At 42.3% G+C, this 14,807-nt stretch overlaps 1 protein-coding gene and 1 long non-coding RNA gene across 6 annotated transcripts in view; one reads left to right on the plus strand and one right to left on the minus strand.

Moving 5' to 3' along the window:
• LOC123384532 overlaps positions 1-3,848 on the minus strand; it is a 43,520-nt gene extending 39,672 nt beyond the window's left edge. Inside the window, exon 1 of the long non-coding RNA XR_006595740.1 lies at positions 2,926-3,848. This is a non-coding gene — a long non-coding RNA (uncharacterized LOC123384532). The remainder of the gene's footprint in view (positions 1-2,925) is intronic.
• A 42-nt stretch (positions 3,849-3,890) lies between these two features.
• CLN5 (CLN5 intracellular trafficking protein) overlaps positions 3,891-14,807 on the plus strand; it is a 58,436-nt gene continuing 47,519 nt past the window's right edge. For 2 of the 5 annotated variants that reach the window (XM_045054691.1, XR_006595816.1), the window contains exons 1-3: positions 3,891-4,100; positions 7,899-8,064; positions 8,733-8,958. In XM_045054691.1, the coding sequence (XP_044910626.1) occupies positions 3,946-4,100; positions 7,899-8,064; positions 8,733-8,958 (547 nt within the window). In that variant the 5' untranslated portion in view covers positions 3,891-3,945. Of the gene's footprint in view, positions 4,101-7,898; positions 8,065-8,732; positions 8,959-12,019; positions 14,056-14,807 lie in introns of those variants that run through there. The other 3 variants (XR_006595817.1, XR_006595818.1, XM_023252371.2) reach the window with 2 other exon arrangements.

A 14,807-nucleotide genomic window follows, 5' to 3' on the forward strand; every position in this document is an offset into this window, starting at 1 on the left:
TACTGATAACATAAACTGTCAATTAATACATATTTTGTATGTTATATATATTATATACTGCACTCTAACAATATAGTAAACTAGGAGAAAAGAAAATGTTAAGAACATCATAAGAGAAAATACATTAACAGTACTGTATTGTATTTATTTGAAAAAATTCTGCATATAAGTGGTCCCACGCAGTTCAAACCCATGTTGTTCAAGAGTACACAATTTTTAAAGAGATATAAGAGAGGTTCCAATTTTATAGATAGGAACATATAGGGCTCAAAACCATAGGAGGGTTGATTAAATTTAGCTTTAAAATCTTTCTAAAGCAGGGATTCTCAACCCTGGCTGCGTATTAGAATCACTTGGGCAACTTGAGGCCCAAACAGAACAGGTACATGGAAATTTCTGGGAATGAAGCACCATCTTGGATGGTGGTATGTCTTAAAATCTCCTTAAAATCTTCCATCATTTGCAGGGTTAGCAATGACTGATCTAAAGCAAATGGAAAATAAAACTCACAAACTCAGGGCTCTGAGTTAAAATCTCAAGGGTTTAAATGCCAACAGCCCAAAGTAGACCATTTGGAAGCCCTTGCTTGACCCACCTTCACACATCCAGCCCAACCAAGCTCTGGATTGACACCCCCAGTCTGCCATCAGAAACCGTTCCTCTTTCCCCAACTGTTGGATCCTGCATGGGCGCTGATCTGGGGAGCCATGAGGATTTGGAAGCAAGGAAGGAAGCTCAGGGTGGGCACCTATATACTAGGGGGCCTTGGTGTCCTACCTTCTTCACTGACTTCTACCCCACCTCAAAACTTGCAGGTGTACTTCTCCAGGAACTGGACAAGACTGGTCTGAGTCAAACGTCCCTTGGCTTTCTGAGAAGGCATCATTAAGACCTGAAAGCATATGGGTGCCCGGGTGGCTCAGTCGGTTGAGCATCCAACTTTTGATTTTGGCTCAGGTCATGATCCCAGAGTCGAGGGATTGAGCCCTGCATGAGCGTGGAGTCTGCTTAAGATTCTCTCTCTCTCCCTCTGCCCCTTTCCATGCTTACACACTCTCACACTCTCTCTCAAATAAAAAAAAAAGAGAGAAACTTTATTTAAAAAAAAGACTAGAAAGTGTATGACTATGTCTTAGCTTCCTGTTATTAAACTTTGTATTTGATTAAAATATATATTAATATTCTAAACATTCTCTCTTCCCTGTAGTTTTGGTTTTACAAAATTGAGCAATATCTCCTGTCTGTGGGATAGATCTCTCTATGGGAGAGATTCTTTTTTTTTTTTTTTTTAATTTTTTTTTTTCAACGTTTATTTATTTTTGGGACAGAGAGAGACAGAGCATGAACGGGGGAGGGGCAGAGAGAGAGGGAGACACAGAATCGGAAACAGGCTCCAGGCTCCGAGCCATCAGCCCAGAGCCCGACGCGGGGCTCGAACTCACAGACCGCGAGATGGTGACCTGGCTGAAGTCGGACGCTTAAGCGACTGCGCCACCCAGGCGCCCCTCTATGGGAGAGATTCTAAGCACAGATACAACCCATTATTAGTAAAAAGAGAAGAAGAAAAAAAAAACCCTTAAAACATTCTGAAGGTCAAGAAAGATGCAAAAAAAAATGTGGATTGGTTTTTAAACCAATAATTCCGGAAAACAGACTGGCTTGCTGTTGCTTTGTGAAATTAATCAGATCCACCTGCCTAAGGTGGAAGTGAAGATGAAAACTTAAATTTCACCTAACTCTACCCTGCCCCAGAATTCTATAACTCTATTTTTTCCTTTAAGAAGATGCCATACAGTTCCGCTGGTGTGCAACAGTTCAATGGTTGATAAACATGATTTTATCAGACTACAGTAATGTTCTGAGTGTTCTTAAGCTAACTGAGCAAGGACCCAGAGGGAAAAAATTGGATTAAAATTCAACCTATTTTTTGATGAAATCTTCAAAGATTAAAAATCATGAACTGCACAATGAGGGATCAGGCAACAATAGTCTACAAGCATCTTTAGCCTGGGGTGCTGGGGTCATAGCCAAAAGGAACAGAAGGCAGAACCACACCACAGCAGATGGGAGCTAGTGAGAGGCTGATTTAGGGCTAATTTGAGGAACTGCTTTCTTGCCATTAGAGCCCACTGCTCACGGAATGAAGAGACTGCAGTCCCAAGAGAGGAGATCCCCACCACTGACCGTGGTCAACTTGAAGCTTGTTTCTGCAGCTCTGGGAAGTCTTGAGTAGGATGGGAAGCTCCACTGTGGCCCTCTAGCGTGTTCCATTATTTGTAAATTGTTACTCTGGAGAGGTGTCTCAGTTTTAAGCCATGTTCAAGTACATGCCCAGTGGGAATGCCCTGGTGCCCTTCAAATTGGAATTTCAGCTGTTATAGCTAGGATGTGTCCCCACGCCCTCACTTTTTGTGGGTCTTTAGGAGAGGCTTAGTTTAGGCTAGGTGATTTTGAACTGGGCCATGGTATATGGAGGAGAGCTAGGATTGGAGCCACCTAAACACTTAGATAAATGGGTGTTAAAATGGTGCCCTGCTTGGATCTCCACAGAATTCCTCAACCCAGTGCAGCAAGTGGTCAAAGGTGGGGGGGGATGGGGTGCGAGGGTGCAGGGAGGGTTAGGGGAGAACTAATTCCCATCAGCCCTCAGAAAACCTTGTATGCTTAGGGAAGCACCCCACGCTCCTGCCATCCCCAGCAAGGGTCATTGGTGGTCACCTATGGCCACTGCAGCCACCTCACTTATTCCATTATGCTTACAAATACCATGAGGGTTCACTCATGTTGTGAGTGAAGGCATGCTGCTCTCTTGTAAAAAAAAAAAAAAAAAAAACGTGACTATAAGTTATTACACTTTTAATGCACTACTTATAGACATAAGTCAGTATCTTTGTATGAAAGTATGACAGGCCACAAATATCTCACCAGAAACAAGGCAGTTGATCCCATTGTCTTCAAGTGGATGAAAGGCCAAAGAAAGGGTAATGCAGAATCTTCTCCTCTGTTCACGTGGTAGAGCCCAACAAGGACGACCATCTGGGGATAAGGGGCCGAGGGCATTACAGAGCATTTAGGGGTACCTGGGTGGCTCAGTTGGTTAAGCATCTGACTCTTGATTTCGGCTCAGGTCATGATTTCCCGGTTTGTGAGAGGAAGTCCTGCATTGGGCTCTGTGCTGACAGCGTGGAGCCTGTTTGGAATTCTCTTTCCTCTCTTTGCCCCTCTCCTGCTTGCACATGCTCTCTCTCAAAATAAATAAATTAAAGCATTTAGAGTAGTATTATGGGCTATATATAGTAAGTGCTGGCCATTGTTCTCACTGGCTTAAGACTGAGGGGGGGGAGGGGGGGGAGGACCAGTCATTCCTCCATTATTGTCTTCCTCACTGCACCACCACCTCCAAATAATGATTCTTATACTCAAATGTTTGTTGTCACCTAGTCTGGGCCCTGTGTGGCAGGGTAAGAGTTCCGTGCTAGAGAAGCCAAAGGAAGAGCCCAAAGTTGGATTGGTTTCTTGGTTTGGTTTGGTTTGGCTGGTAGTTACTGCGCAGAGGTCAGAAAACAGCTCCAAACACGCGGTGATCTCTACACAGACGCGGGGCCAGAAGAACAAGGCATTCTGAGTCAGTTTCAGAAAAAGGAGGCCCCACGGCGCGGATGGAGTGCGCCAGGGTGCCGGGCCCCAGCGCCGCGGCACGGTCTGCTGAGGGCAGGGGAAATGGCTGCACTGCAGGGCTCCAGTGTCTCACCCCCAGGCCGGCGCCCCGCGCCCCAGTCTCCGGTCAGGGAGAGGGCGGGACCAGGCCGACCAAAGTGGCCCAGTCCAGGGTTCACAAGGCTCGCGGGGGGGGGGGGGGGGGGCGGGGTTCCGTGCGCATGCTCAGCTCGCGGGCCCTTCGCGTCGCCGGGCTCGGGAGGCGCCGGAAGCACCGGGAGACGCCACATGGCGCAGGCGGGGAGCGCTGGCCGGGGGGCCGCGGGGCAGAAGCCCGCGGGCGCGGCCCCGGGGTGCGCGCTTTGGCGCTGGGCCCTGGGGCTGCTGTGGCTGGCGTTGGCCGCCGCGGGCTCCTCCCGGCGCCAGTGGCCCGTGCCCTACAAGTGAGTGCGCGCGGCGCGCGGGCGTGGCGGGGCGGACGCGCGCACTGGCGGGGCGCGGTGCCGGGGTCGGGAGGCGGAGGCGGCGCGGTGGAGGACCGAGTTGAGCTGTTCGCTGCGCGTCGCCCAGGCCCTTTCTTCCTCTTGGGACACTTGAACTGCTTTCTAGGTGGCTTAGGCTCAGGGCAGGCCGGAGTCATGGAAGAAACGGGAGTAATGTAATTTTATTTGAGTGACTTTTAGACGCAAGTGATCAACTCTTTGAATGGTTAGAGGAGACTTTGAATATCGTGCTTATTACTTGACGTCATGCATGTCATTAGTTATCATGAGTACGTACCCATTGGCACAATATACAACATGACCTACTGGTCTTGGTTCTCTGGGAATTTCCATTTTTAGCCGTAAAAGTCACGCGTCCTGGGAATTCCCCGCTCCCTTTGTCTGGGGCTCACCGGAAGGGTTGGTGACCTCGTGTGTCCCCCGTTTTCAGTCTGGTCTTAAGACGAGGACAGAGACTGCACACCTGTGGAGCTGATTGGAGCCTTTGACCTAGAAGAGTATCTACACGGCCTTAGATGTTCAGGTGGCTAAACAGAAAGAAAACACGCTGCTAACATCAGGCGAAAGGCCAACAGATTTTGAAAACACGGCTATTTCGGATGACAAAATAGTGAGCGGGGAGGCAGGATAACCTAGTGGTCAGGAATGAGTTCTGGGTTCCAGTCGAATCAGGCACCACCAGCACCAGCTTTTGAAATTGGCAACGTGATTCAGTGTCTCTGTGCCCATGTGACCTGCCCTAGAAAGTAGGAATGGATGGGACGCCTTGATGGCTCAGTCCTCAGGCGCCCGATTTTGGTTCAGGTCATGATATCAGGGTCTGTGAGTTCAAGCCCTGCGCGTGGGGACTCTGTGCTGACAGCCCAGAGCCTGGAGCCTGCTTCAGATTCTGTGTCTCCCTCTCTCTCTGCCCCTCCCTGGCTCACACTCTGTCTCTCTCTCCTTCAAAAATAAATAAACATTAAAAAAAAATTTTTTTTTTTAAAGAAAGTAGGAACGGTAACAGCATTTCCCCCAGGCTTGTTAGAGGATTAAATCTAATAAATGTCAGCTATTGTCAAGCGAGGATAGGAGTGTATTCTGTTCACTGGAATGCTTTGCACCACTTCCTTGTTTTGCTTGATATATATGAAAAGAGAAGTTTGGGTTTTCTTGAAAAGAAAAAGTTAATAAAACGTTCATAAGAAGTAAAATTAAATGTTCAGTAAAATAAGGAAGAGATTGTAAATGCAAAACTACTTGATTTATAGTTAGGGCAAGGTATTGACGATACCTTAGGGTTTCTATTAAAGTTTCAAGTATTAAGTACCTGTCCCCATTTAGTCTTCTCAACTGAATATAATAAAATTTAACTTTATTAAGTTATGCTTTTGAAATTACCTTTGACCTAAAAGATTTTGCTTCAAGCAAGTGAAAACTAAATAGTTACGTGTTTAAACAACCCGTTGAGCATCTATAAAAACAAGGAAGTATGTGTAAGTTTCATAAACATTGGGGGGTTGTTAATACTCTTGGCTAACATCAAGATATTAACTTCTTAAAATAGAATTTTTTGTTGATGTGTTAAGATTGTAAAAAAATAGATCTGCCTAAAATTTTAGAGATCCGTGGTGCCTAGAAGATAGATAGAAGCAGTGTCTTTCTTTCTTCCGTCTTTCTCTTGCCAAATATGGAAGGTGACCAGTGTCTGTTGAGCCGACTTCAGCAGTAGTCCCTCCTCTCGTCTTACTGCCATGGCTCTCTCTGGGGGCCTTCTCTTCTTGTTACATTATTGCTGTAACCTCCTAATTGACCTCTGCCTTAATTTCGCTTCTCTCACCGCTCTCCTGTAACTCATACAAATAAGGTTTGTTTCATAGCAAATTCAGTCATATCAGGTCTGCTACTTAAAATCCTTTAAGCTCACTCCTGGGCTCAGCCCTCACCGGCTGTAGGAGTCCCGTGGTGCGGTTCACACTGCATCAGGGCAAAATGACAGCCCCTGCCTGTCTCTCCTACCTTGAAGCCTGAATTCCAGCATTATTTACCTACTGTCTTCTAAGCCTTAATATTGTCCCTTTTATGTCCTAACCGTCGAAAGTGTTTTAAAAGCCTAAGCCAGATCTTCATCCCTTTCTTTGCTCTTCTCACTCCCACCCATTCCACATCAGGTAAAAGTGATTTCTCTCTTTTTTGTGCCCATAGGACTTTGTATATTTCTTTAGCACTCACCACACTGCGCCATACTACTTATTTAATGTCTTCCCAGTCCCCACCTAAATGTCCTTGAGAAAGGGAACGTCATTTTAATTTTGTTTCCCTCCTTCCTACTATAGTGTCCTACATATAGTAGATCCTTAGTAAATATCTATTGATCGCTGGCTATTTTTTTTTTTTAACGTTCATTCATTTTTGAGAGACAGAGAGAGCAGGGGAGGGGCAGAGAAAGAGAGGGAGACACAGAATCTGAATCAGGCTCCAGGCTTCAAGCTGTCAACACAGACACAGGGCTCAAACCCACAAACTGCAAGATCATGACCTGAGCCAAAGTTGGACACTTAACCAACTGAGCCACCCAGGTGCCCCAAATTTTTTTTTTATTTTAAACTCTAATTGGCTTTATTAAATGATTCACGAATTGGGCAGCATTCCATCTAGCAAATAGAAGGACACTCCTGTCAGTTAATTTTTTTTTATGTTTATTTATTTTCAGGGAAAGAGAGAATCCCAAGAAGGCTCTGCACTCTCAATGCAGAGTCAGACATGGGGCTCAAACCCAGGAACTATGAGATCATACCTGAGCTGAAATCAAGAATCAGACACTTGGGGCGCCTGGGTGGCTCAGTCAGCTAAGCATTCGACTTTGACTCAGGTCGTGATCTCATGGTTTGTGAGTTCGAGCCCCACTTCAGGCTCTGTGCTGATAGCACTGTGCTGATAGCACTGAGCCTGGAACCCACATCAAGTTCTATGTCTCCCTCTCTCTGCCCCTCCCCTGTTCGTTCTCCTCTCTCTCTCTCAAATGTAAACAAACATTAAAAAAAAAAAGAATCAGACACTTAACTGAGCCACCCAGGCACCCCCTGTTGGTTAATTCTTTAGAAAATAGAAAATATAGTGGGGCGCCTGGGTGGTGGCTCAATCGCTTAAGCATCTGACTTCAGCTCAAGTCATGATCTCACAGGTGATGAGTTCGAGCCCCCGTCAGACTCTGTGTTGACAGCTCAGAGCCTGGAGCCAGCTTCAGATTCTGTGTCTCCCTGTCTCTCTGCCCCTCCCCTGCTCGTGCTTCTGTCTCTCTCTGTCTTAAAAATAAATAAACATTAATAAACATTAAAAAAAGAAAATAGAAAATATATTCTATTTAATAATTATTTTGAAATAATCTTAACATGTGGACTGTTTATGAAATTAAATGTCATTTGAAAAATATTCCTTTATTCAGTGAATGTTTGTCTATAAATAAATGTGGATCTATAGACATTCTAAGGTATGGCCCCTGTGTTCAAAATTCTCACAATGAGAGCAGATAACAGAGAAGCATGCCTTTATCAAAGTGCTTATAATATATCATTTGCTATTAAAGACTTCGTCGGAGGAGTTGTTGACAGAATAGCAAAATGTTTAAACACTATAACCTTTGAATGTTTTCTCTGAAAGTGTTATTGATGGTGATACTAAAATCTGGATTCTAAAATGTGCAAGAAGAACCAAATTCCTGTTGGAATCTAAGTTTGTGGTTTCTTTTTTCTTTATTAGACGCTTTTCCTTCCGCCCAGAACCAGATCCTTATTGTCAAGCTAAATACACTTTCTGTCCAACCGGCTCACCTATCCCAATTATGAAAGATGATGATGTCATTGAAGTCTTTCGGTTACAAGCCCCAGTATGGGAATTTAAATATGGGAATCTCCTGGGACACCTGGTAAGCCTGCATCTTGATCTTGTAACTTTGGTTAATTAAATTATTTATTAAGTGGATTTGAGGGAATAATCGCTGTTCAAAGGGCTGATTTTAGATCATGTATAATTGCTGTTCCTCTTGGCATATTTAAAATGAGTAGTCAAAAAATATTATCGTGTTTTGTGATTCTGACAGTAACAAATGCAGTTGCTTTAATCCTTTTTTAATAATCTGAATCCATACCCAACTCCTGGACCTAGCTCCTGGCAGGTAAGAAAGGAGGAGGCCCAGCGGAACGGGCAAGGCAGGCAGGAGACACTTCATTTCCAGTCCCTGCTATACACATTTTCCTAGCTTAGCTCACCAGTTGAGCCTCTGTCACCCTGTGAAGCATGTAGACTTCCTGAGCCTGTGGCATGGAGCTTCTCCAACCCATTTTAAAGTGGAAAGAAATTAAGAGTGTGTCCATATAGCATATCTGAGATAAGCAGCAATGGTCAAAACCAGAGTGGAAGAGGGCCTGGAATTGGAGGAGCCACAGAGTGGACACAAGAATAGCAACATGGAAGAGGAACAGCTGAGTCGTTCTACTTGATGTCCAGTTGTGACATATTACGTTTTCTCCCATCTGGCTCCTGGACCAGTGGCTACTTCACAGATGCTTTCATACATGTATGGTCTTTACACAGAAAATTATGCATGATGCCATTGGATTCAAGAGTACTTTAACTGGCCAGAACTACACAATGGAATGGTACGAACTTTTCCAACTTGGAAATTGCACATTTCCCCATCTCCGACCTGAAATGAATGCCCCTTTCTGGTGTAATCAAGGAGCTGCATGCTTTTTTGAAGGAATTGATGATATTCACTGGAAGGCAAATGGGACATTAGTTCAAGTAGCAACTATATCAGGTAAGTTTCAAAAATACGGCATTTGTTTGATGATTACATCGATATCCAAATGAAAAAAATTGCTTTCCTTGAGGCATTTCAGTCATGTTCTACTCTTTAGAGGTCAGTTTACAAAATGTACTTCTGGAAGCAGTAGGTTTGATCCAAACTATTACTCATGCAAAACGTTACCTTTAGTTTTCTTTTTTTAATGTTTATTTATTTTTGAGAGAGAGAGAGAGCGAGCGTGAGAAGGGGAGGGGCAGAGAGAGAGGGAGATACAGAATCTGAAGCAGGCTCCAGGCTCTGAACTGTCAACAGAGCCCGATGTGGGGCTTGAACTCACAGACTGCAAGATCATGATCTGAGCCGAAGTTGGATGCTCAACTGACTGAGCCACCCAGGCTCCCTGCAAAACGTCACCTTTAGGTGATGAGTAGTGTATCTCCTCTATTCCATAGTAAAAAATGAAATGGTAAAATGTTTTCTGCAATTGAATTGGACTTTCTAAATAAACATGTGGAAGAAAATCCACAAAATGCCTGTGAAAATATTTGATCAAAGGACCTGTTAAATGTATCTGGAAAAAGACTTTGAGTGATGACAAAATGTTTTTATGTCAAGAAATAATAACAGCTACCACTCATGGGGACTTACTCTGGGTCCAGCAGTGTTCCGAGTGCTTTACCTATATCATGTCATTTATCATCACAACAACCCCCTGAGATAGTTACGGTTATTTCCCTCATTTTACAGATGGCTAAAGTGAGGCACAAAGTGGTTAAAATCACACAACCAAGAAGTAGGTGGGACCCTAACTCTGGCAGTGAAGCTTTATTGGCCATTTTCTTAACTACTTCTCTACATTGCTTCCCAAAACACATACAGTCTTAGCATTTGAGGCTCCTTGAGCAATCAAAATACTTTATCTTTGAGATTTTCTGTTCTTTTGGATGTATTGGAAAGTTGCTGAAACACTTAGAATTTTGCTGCATGTGTTGCATTGTTGGTTAATGCTGAAGAAAGGAGTTCAGAACTTTTATCAGAAACTGGTATGTGACCTTGGGTCATATTTTTACTTTGACTCATTACGTCATGTGTAGAACAGGGATGAGACTGCCATTGCATTCTGGAGGTAGGGAGCTTGCCCATATGATTTAGAGAGCTCTGCATTATAATTGTTGTTCTCCAAGAAAATGGAAATATCTGAAATGAAAGTACTGTTTGTGATAAGAATTATTCAGTGAGCCATAGATCTTGAGGAAGTTATCAAGCTTTCCACTTGGATAGCCCTTTACAAAGCATTTTGGAGCATGTTATCTCACAGCTCAGTGGGGAGGAGAAAACACTCTTCTTCCTTTTAAAAATAAGGATTTGAGGGTCAGCCAGGTAGCATGACTTGCCAGTCACAGATCTGGATGTAGAACCAGGAATAGAATTGTGTCTTAAATGTAATCTGGGGATCTTTTAACTCTACACCATGCTGTTTTCTAATCTTCCTTCCTTCTTTCTAATTAATATGCCCCAACCATCCCAAGCAATATCAAAGCCCGTTTCTCTTTTAACAGTGCTCAGTGTGATACTTTTTTTTTTCATCCCAAGCCAGTTCACATTGCTCTTTTCTCCTTGTCCACCTATTTCATTATCTGAAAACTCTTCCTTCTGACATCAGTATATGATATGAACAAGTGATCACTATTTCATGTAAAATAGTACTAATATGCTAGTACTTAAATCTTTCAAGTTTTCCGTCTGCTTTGTGATTAATCGTGTTCATTGACATTTTCTCATGTTACAGAATAGTGTTTTGAAGTATTCTCTTAATTACAGCAGTAACTTTTCAAGGTTGAAGAACACTAAGAACAGTATACCCAGTTCTAAGAAAACAAGCTTTAAGGGTGCCTGGGTGGCTCCATCTGTTAAGCGACTGACTTTAGCTCAGGTCACGATCTTGTGGTTCGAGCCCCACATCAGGCTCTGTGCTGACAGCTCAGATCCTGGAGCCTGCTTTGGGTTCTGGTCTCCCTCTCTCCCTCTTTCTCTGCCCCTCAACTGCTCATGCTGTCTCTTTTTCTCAAAAATAAACAACAACAACAACAAAAAGAAAACAAGCTTTATATTATTCCATAGTTTTAATTCTAAAAAATTGATAAAGGCAGCCGCTGTATTCATTTTATAGGACATGAAATATTGATTTCATGGACTCAAGTTGGAGCACTTAAGAAAGGTTCACATATATGGTGACAAATTGAAATGCTGTAGTGAAGCTTTATTAGGCACTGTAAATGCCCAGATGAGGTTGTAACCACGCAAAGTATAGTGTTTTGTTAACATTTGGAGAGATTCCTTTGGTCGGGTACAAGGTCGTAGGAGAGCGTGAGCTGTTCCGGAGTCTGTAATAGGCCACGAACGTGGCCGAAAACATTTCCAGTTTAAGTTGATTCATTGGAAGAATTTGTATGGTTAGTGGGAAGGTTGTGAGCAGAATCCGAACAGTTGCAAGTACAAAAAGAAAAAGGAAATACCAGGTATTCGGGGTGGACAGGGTATGGTACTTTCTCTTGTAACATTAGTAGGCCAGCCTTCTAAAGTAGCTGTTCCTCTGGCTGCCGTTCGTACTGTACACACGCAATGCCTTGTGACAGAAAAGCTCTGCGTTTCACCCTCCTCCATTCTTACACTGCCTTTGCTCCACTCTCTTTTCCCTCTATCCACAATTTTTCCTTGTTTTCTTTCTTTACCTTTGAATCCAAGATTTGTTGGGTGGGGTAAAGAGGGCTTCTGCATGTGTATGATTTTGCTTTTATAGCTTAAATGATTACAGAATTGGTATGTAAGACTTGATACCCCTATTATATCTAAGGTTTACAATTCAGAAATACCTTGTGCTTTGAAAAATGGAATAAAAATTGGCTAAGCTTGGATTCCTATTGTGAGTACAGGTTTGGAACTGATATTACAAATAATTTAATAATTTAATAATATTATTTATTCATGACCTTAATCAGGTTAGAACATTTGACATAAGACTAATGATTGGCTTTGATGTTCACATAGGAATTTTTTTTTTTTTTTTAACTAGGAAACACATTTAACAAGATGGCAAAGTGGGTAAAATGGGACAATGAAACAGGGATTTATTATGAGACATGGACCGTCCAGGCCAGCCCAGAAAAGGGGGCGGAGACATGGTTTGAATCCTACGACTGTTCCAAATTTGTGTTAAGGACATATAACAAGTTGGCTGAACTTGGAGCAGAGTTCAAGAAGATAGAAACCAACTACACAAGAATATTTCTTTACAGTGGAGAGCCTACTTATTTGGGAAATGAAACGTCTATTTTTGGGCCAACAGGAAATCAGACTCTTGCTTTAGCCGTAAAAAGGTTTTATTACCCCTTCAAACCACATTCATCAACTAAAGAATTTCTGTTCAGTTTCTTGCAAATTTTTGATGCAGTGATTATACACAGACAGTTCTATTTGTTTTATAATTTTGAATATTGGTTTTTACCTATGAAATTCCCTTTTATTAAAATAACATATGAAGAAATCCCTTTACCTAACAGAAACGACACACTCTCTGGTTTATAAAATTTTAATTCTTCTGCTTTTTTTTTTTTTTCTCCTATCACCAGCATATATGTTTTTGAGGTAGTGGTTTTACATTCATGGATTTTCTTAGGCCCTTCTTCCTTGGAGCAGAAAGGTAGAATGTACTTGGGCAGAACTGCAGCATATCATCTCAGGACCTTTTTTGGAGAGGAGCTGAAACTCTCATTGCATTAGCCTAAGTGAGCCCATTAGGTGATCTTGATTTCAAACTCCAAGGCTTTGTTAAAATGAATTACAGTTCATATCAGATACATAGGATCTTTGGACCCCATATTTTTTAATTGTGGATATGGTGTGCCCAGATTTAAAAATACCCTCAGTGACATTTTCATGGTGGGGGCTACTTTTCTCTGGTACAGTTACACTTTTTCATTTAAGTACTTTTTGATGGTTTAGACTGACTTTGCAACTTTTGTGACTTTGGGGACCAGGTCTAGTAGTTTGATTTTTTTCTTTTACTTAAAGACTAATTTGGATACCACGGCTGGAGTGGTTTTGCTTCCAGATGTGGTAAAAAGTGTTAAAGAGCACAAGTTCCTAGCTAGCATTTTAGAACTAGCCAGTAACTGGCATTTTGTGATGTAGGCAGCTTAGCATTTCTGAACCTTAGTATCCTTATCTCTAAGAGGAGTCATCCGTCAGGATTGTTGTAAAAATTGAAGCCATGTATGTTTGGCATAGGAAAGTTACAGAAAACGGTAGCTACAATGATGAATCAAAGAACAAACTGCCGTCTTTGATCTGGCTTAATGTAGTTTACATGCCAACCTTTCCTGGGTTTTATAGTAATAATCTAAACTTTGAGCTGACAGCTTTAATGCTTCTGCAGTTGTTTATGCACATTGGGACATGGAAGTATTTGACTGCAGACACGTCTGGGTGAATAGGCACCATATGACTCCTTTACTGCTTCATGTAGTCCTTCCACCCTAGTAGAGGTGCCAGCTCAGTAGGAGGGTACACTTCTCAGGGGACAGGTCTTTGTCAAGGGTCTCCAAGTAGCTGTGCTTCCATTTAGGGCCATCAAACAAGGTTTCAGGGTCCTTTAAATGCCTAATGACCAACTGAACACTGTCTATTCATGGAAAAAAGGCCAGTCAGTAAGATGATGAAGCAGAGACCATCTGTTTAATATGTAAACTATGTTGTTCAGTTTCTACCAACATTTGAGTGTCTCCTGAGAGGTTAGTACATTGAGTTCTCCTACAAAGCCTAAACACAGGTATTATTTACCTGATCAAATGAGTAAATTGGGGCTTAGAAAGTCTAAATGACCTTTCCAGGGCTACCCTGCTATTGGTAATGGAGCCACATCTTGAACCAGTTCTGACTGGATGGGATACATGACCAAGCAAGGTTTCATTGTCAGTGTAGTCCTCAGACCCATGCCTGTACCATAAGTTACTAACACCGCAGGTTACTGGTCAAGCACAGATACTGGTGGGAAACTTCTTTTAAAGTAATTTTGTTTTTGTTGAATCTAATAAAAAAATGGGGCTTGTATTTTTGTATGTGTTTTTATTTCATTTGTCAAGGACTTCACTTTTATTGTCTTTTTCAAAACTATAGGCACTGCCACAGTCTGAAAATAAAAAGCCAGCCCTTTACCACAGATAGCTTGAGAAGCACTGGGTTATCCTGCCTACTGCACAGAGGCAAAGCCAGGCTGAAATACATAAGGAGAACTTTACTTCACTGCCTCCCATTTAGCCTTTGTATTCCTGTCAATAGTGTAAACACTAATTAATTTTGCCTCTAACTTGCTGGTTGTCTTCAGAATGTCACAAACTTGGATCTTTGCGTTATCACCACCTAGTGGCTAAAATCAGGCAATGCCAACTTCTCCTGGATTCTTAAAATTGATCTGGGAAAACAGAATTTTGGATTTTCTAGAACTGCATTGGGGTAACATGCAAGAACTCTTGTGCCACATCTGTGTTAACTGTAAAGCACAGAATCTGGTTCTGTAGCAAAGACAAATGAGGACACTTGGATGTGGAGCCTGAATTTTAAAGCAAGATTCTAAACAGTTAACATTTAAAAAGTAGTAAAGATTTTTCAGTTCCTATGAATATTAACAAATGAAGAAATTTTGTGAAAGTAATAGACTCAGGTGACTATAAAATAGAACAAAATTCATATTGAGTACTTAAGAGTTTATCAAACTTGTCAACTGTACTTAAAAGGTGAAGTAGGGCTTTTGGAGTAGAGATGATTCAAGAACATGCTTTCAAAATGGTAATTGAGAAGCCAAA

This window comes from Felis catus, chromosome A1 (genome assembly GCF_018350175.1).
Source record: "Felis catus isolate Fca126 chromosome A1, F.catus_Fca126_mat1.0, whole genome shotgun sequence".
Classification (NCBI taxonomy): domain Eukaryota; kingdom Metazoa; phylum Chordata; class Mammalia; order Carnivora; family Felidae; genus Felis; species Felis catus.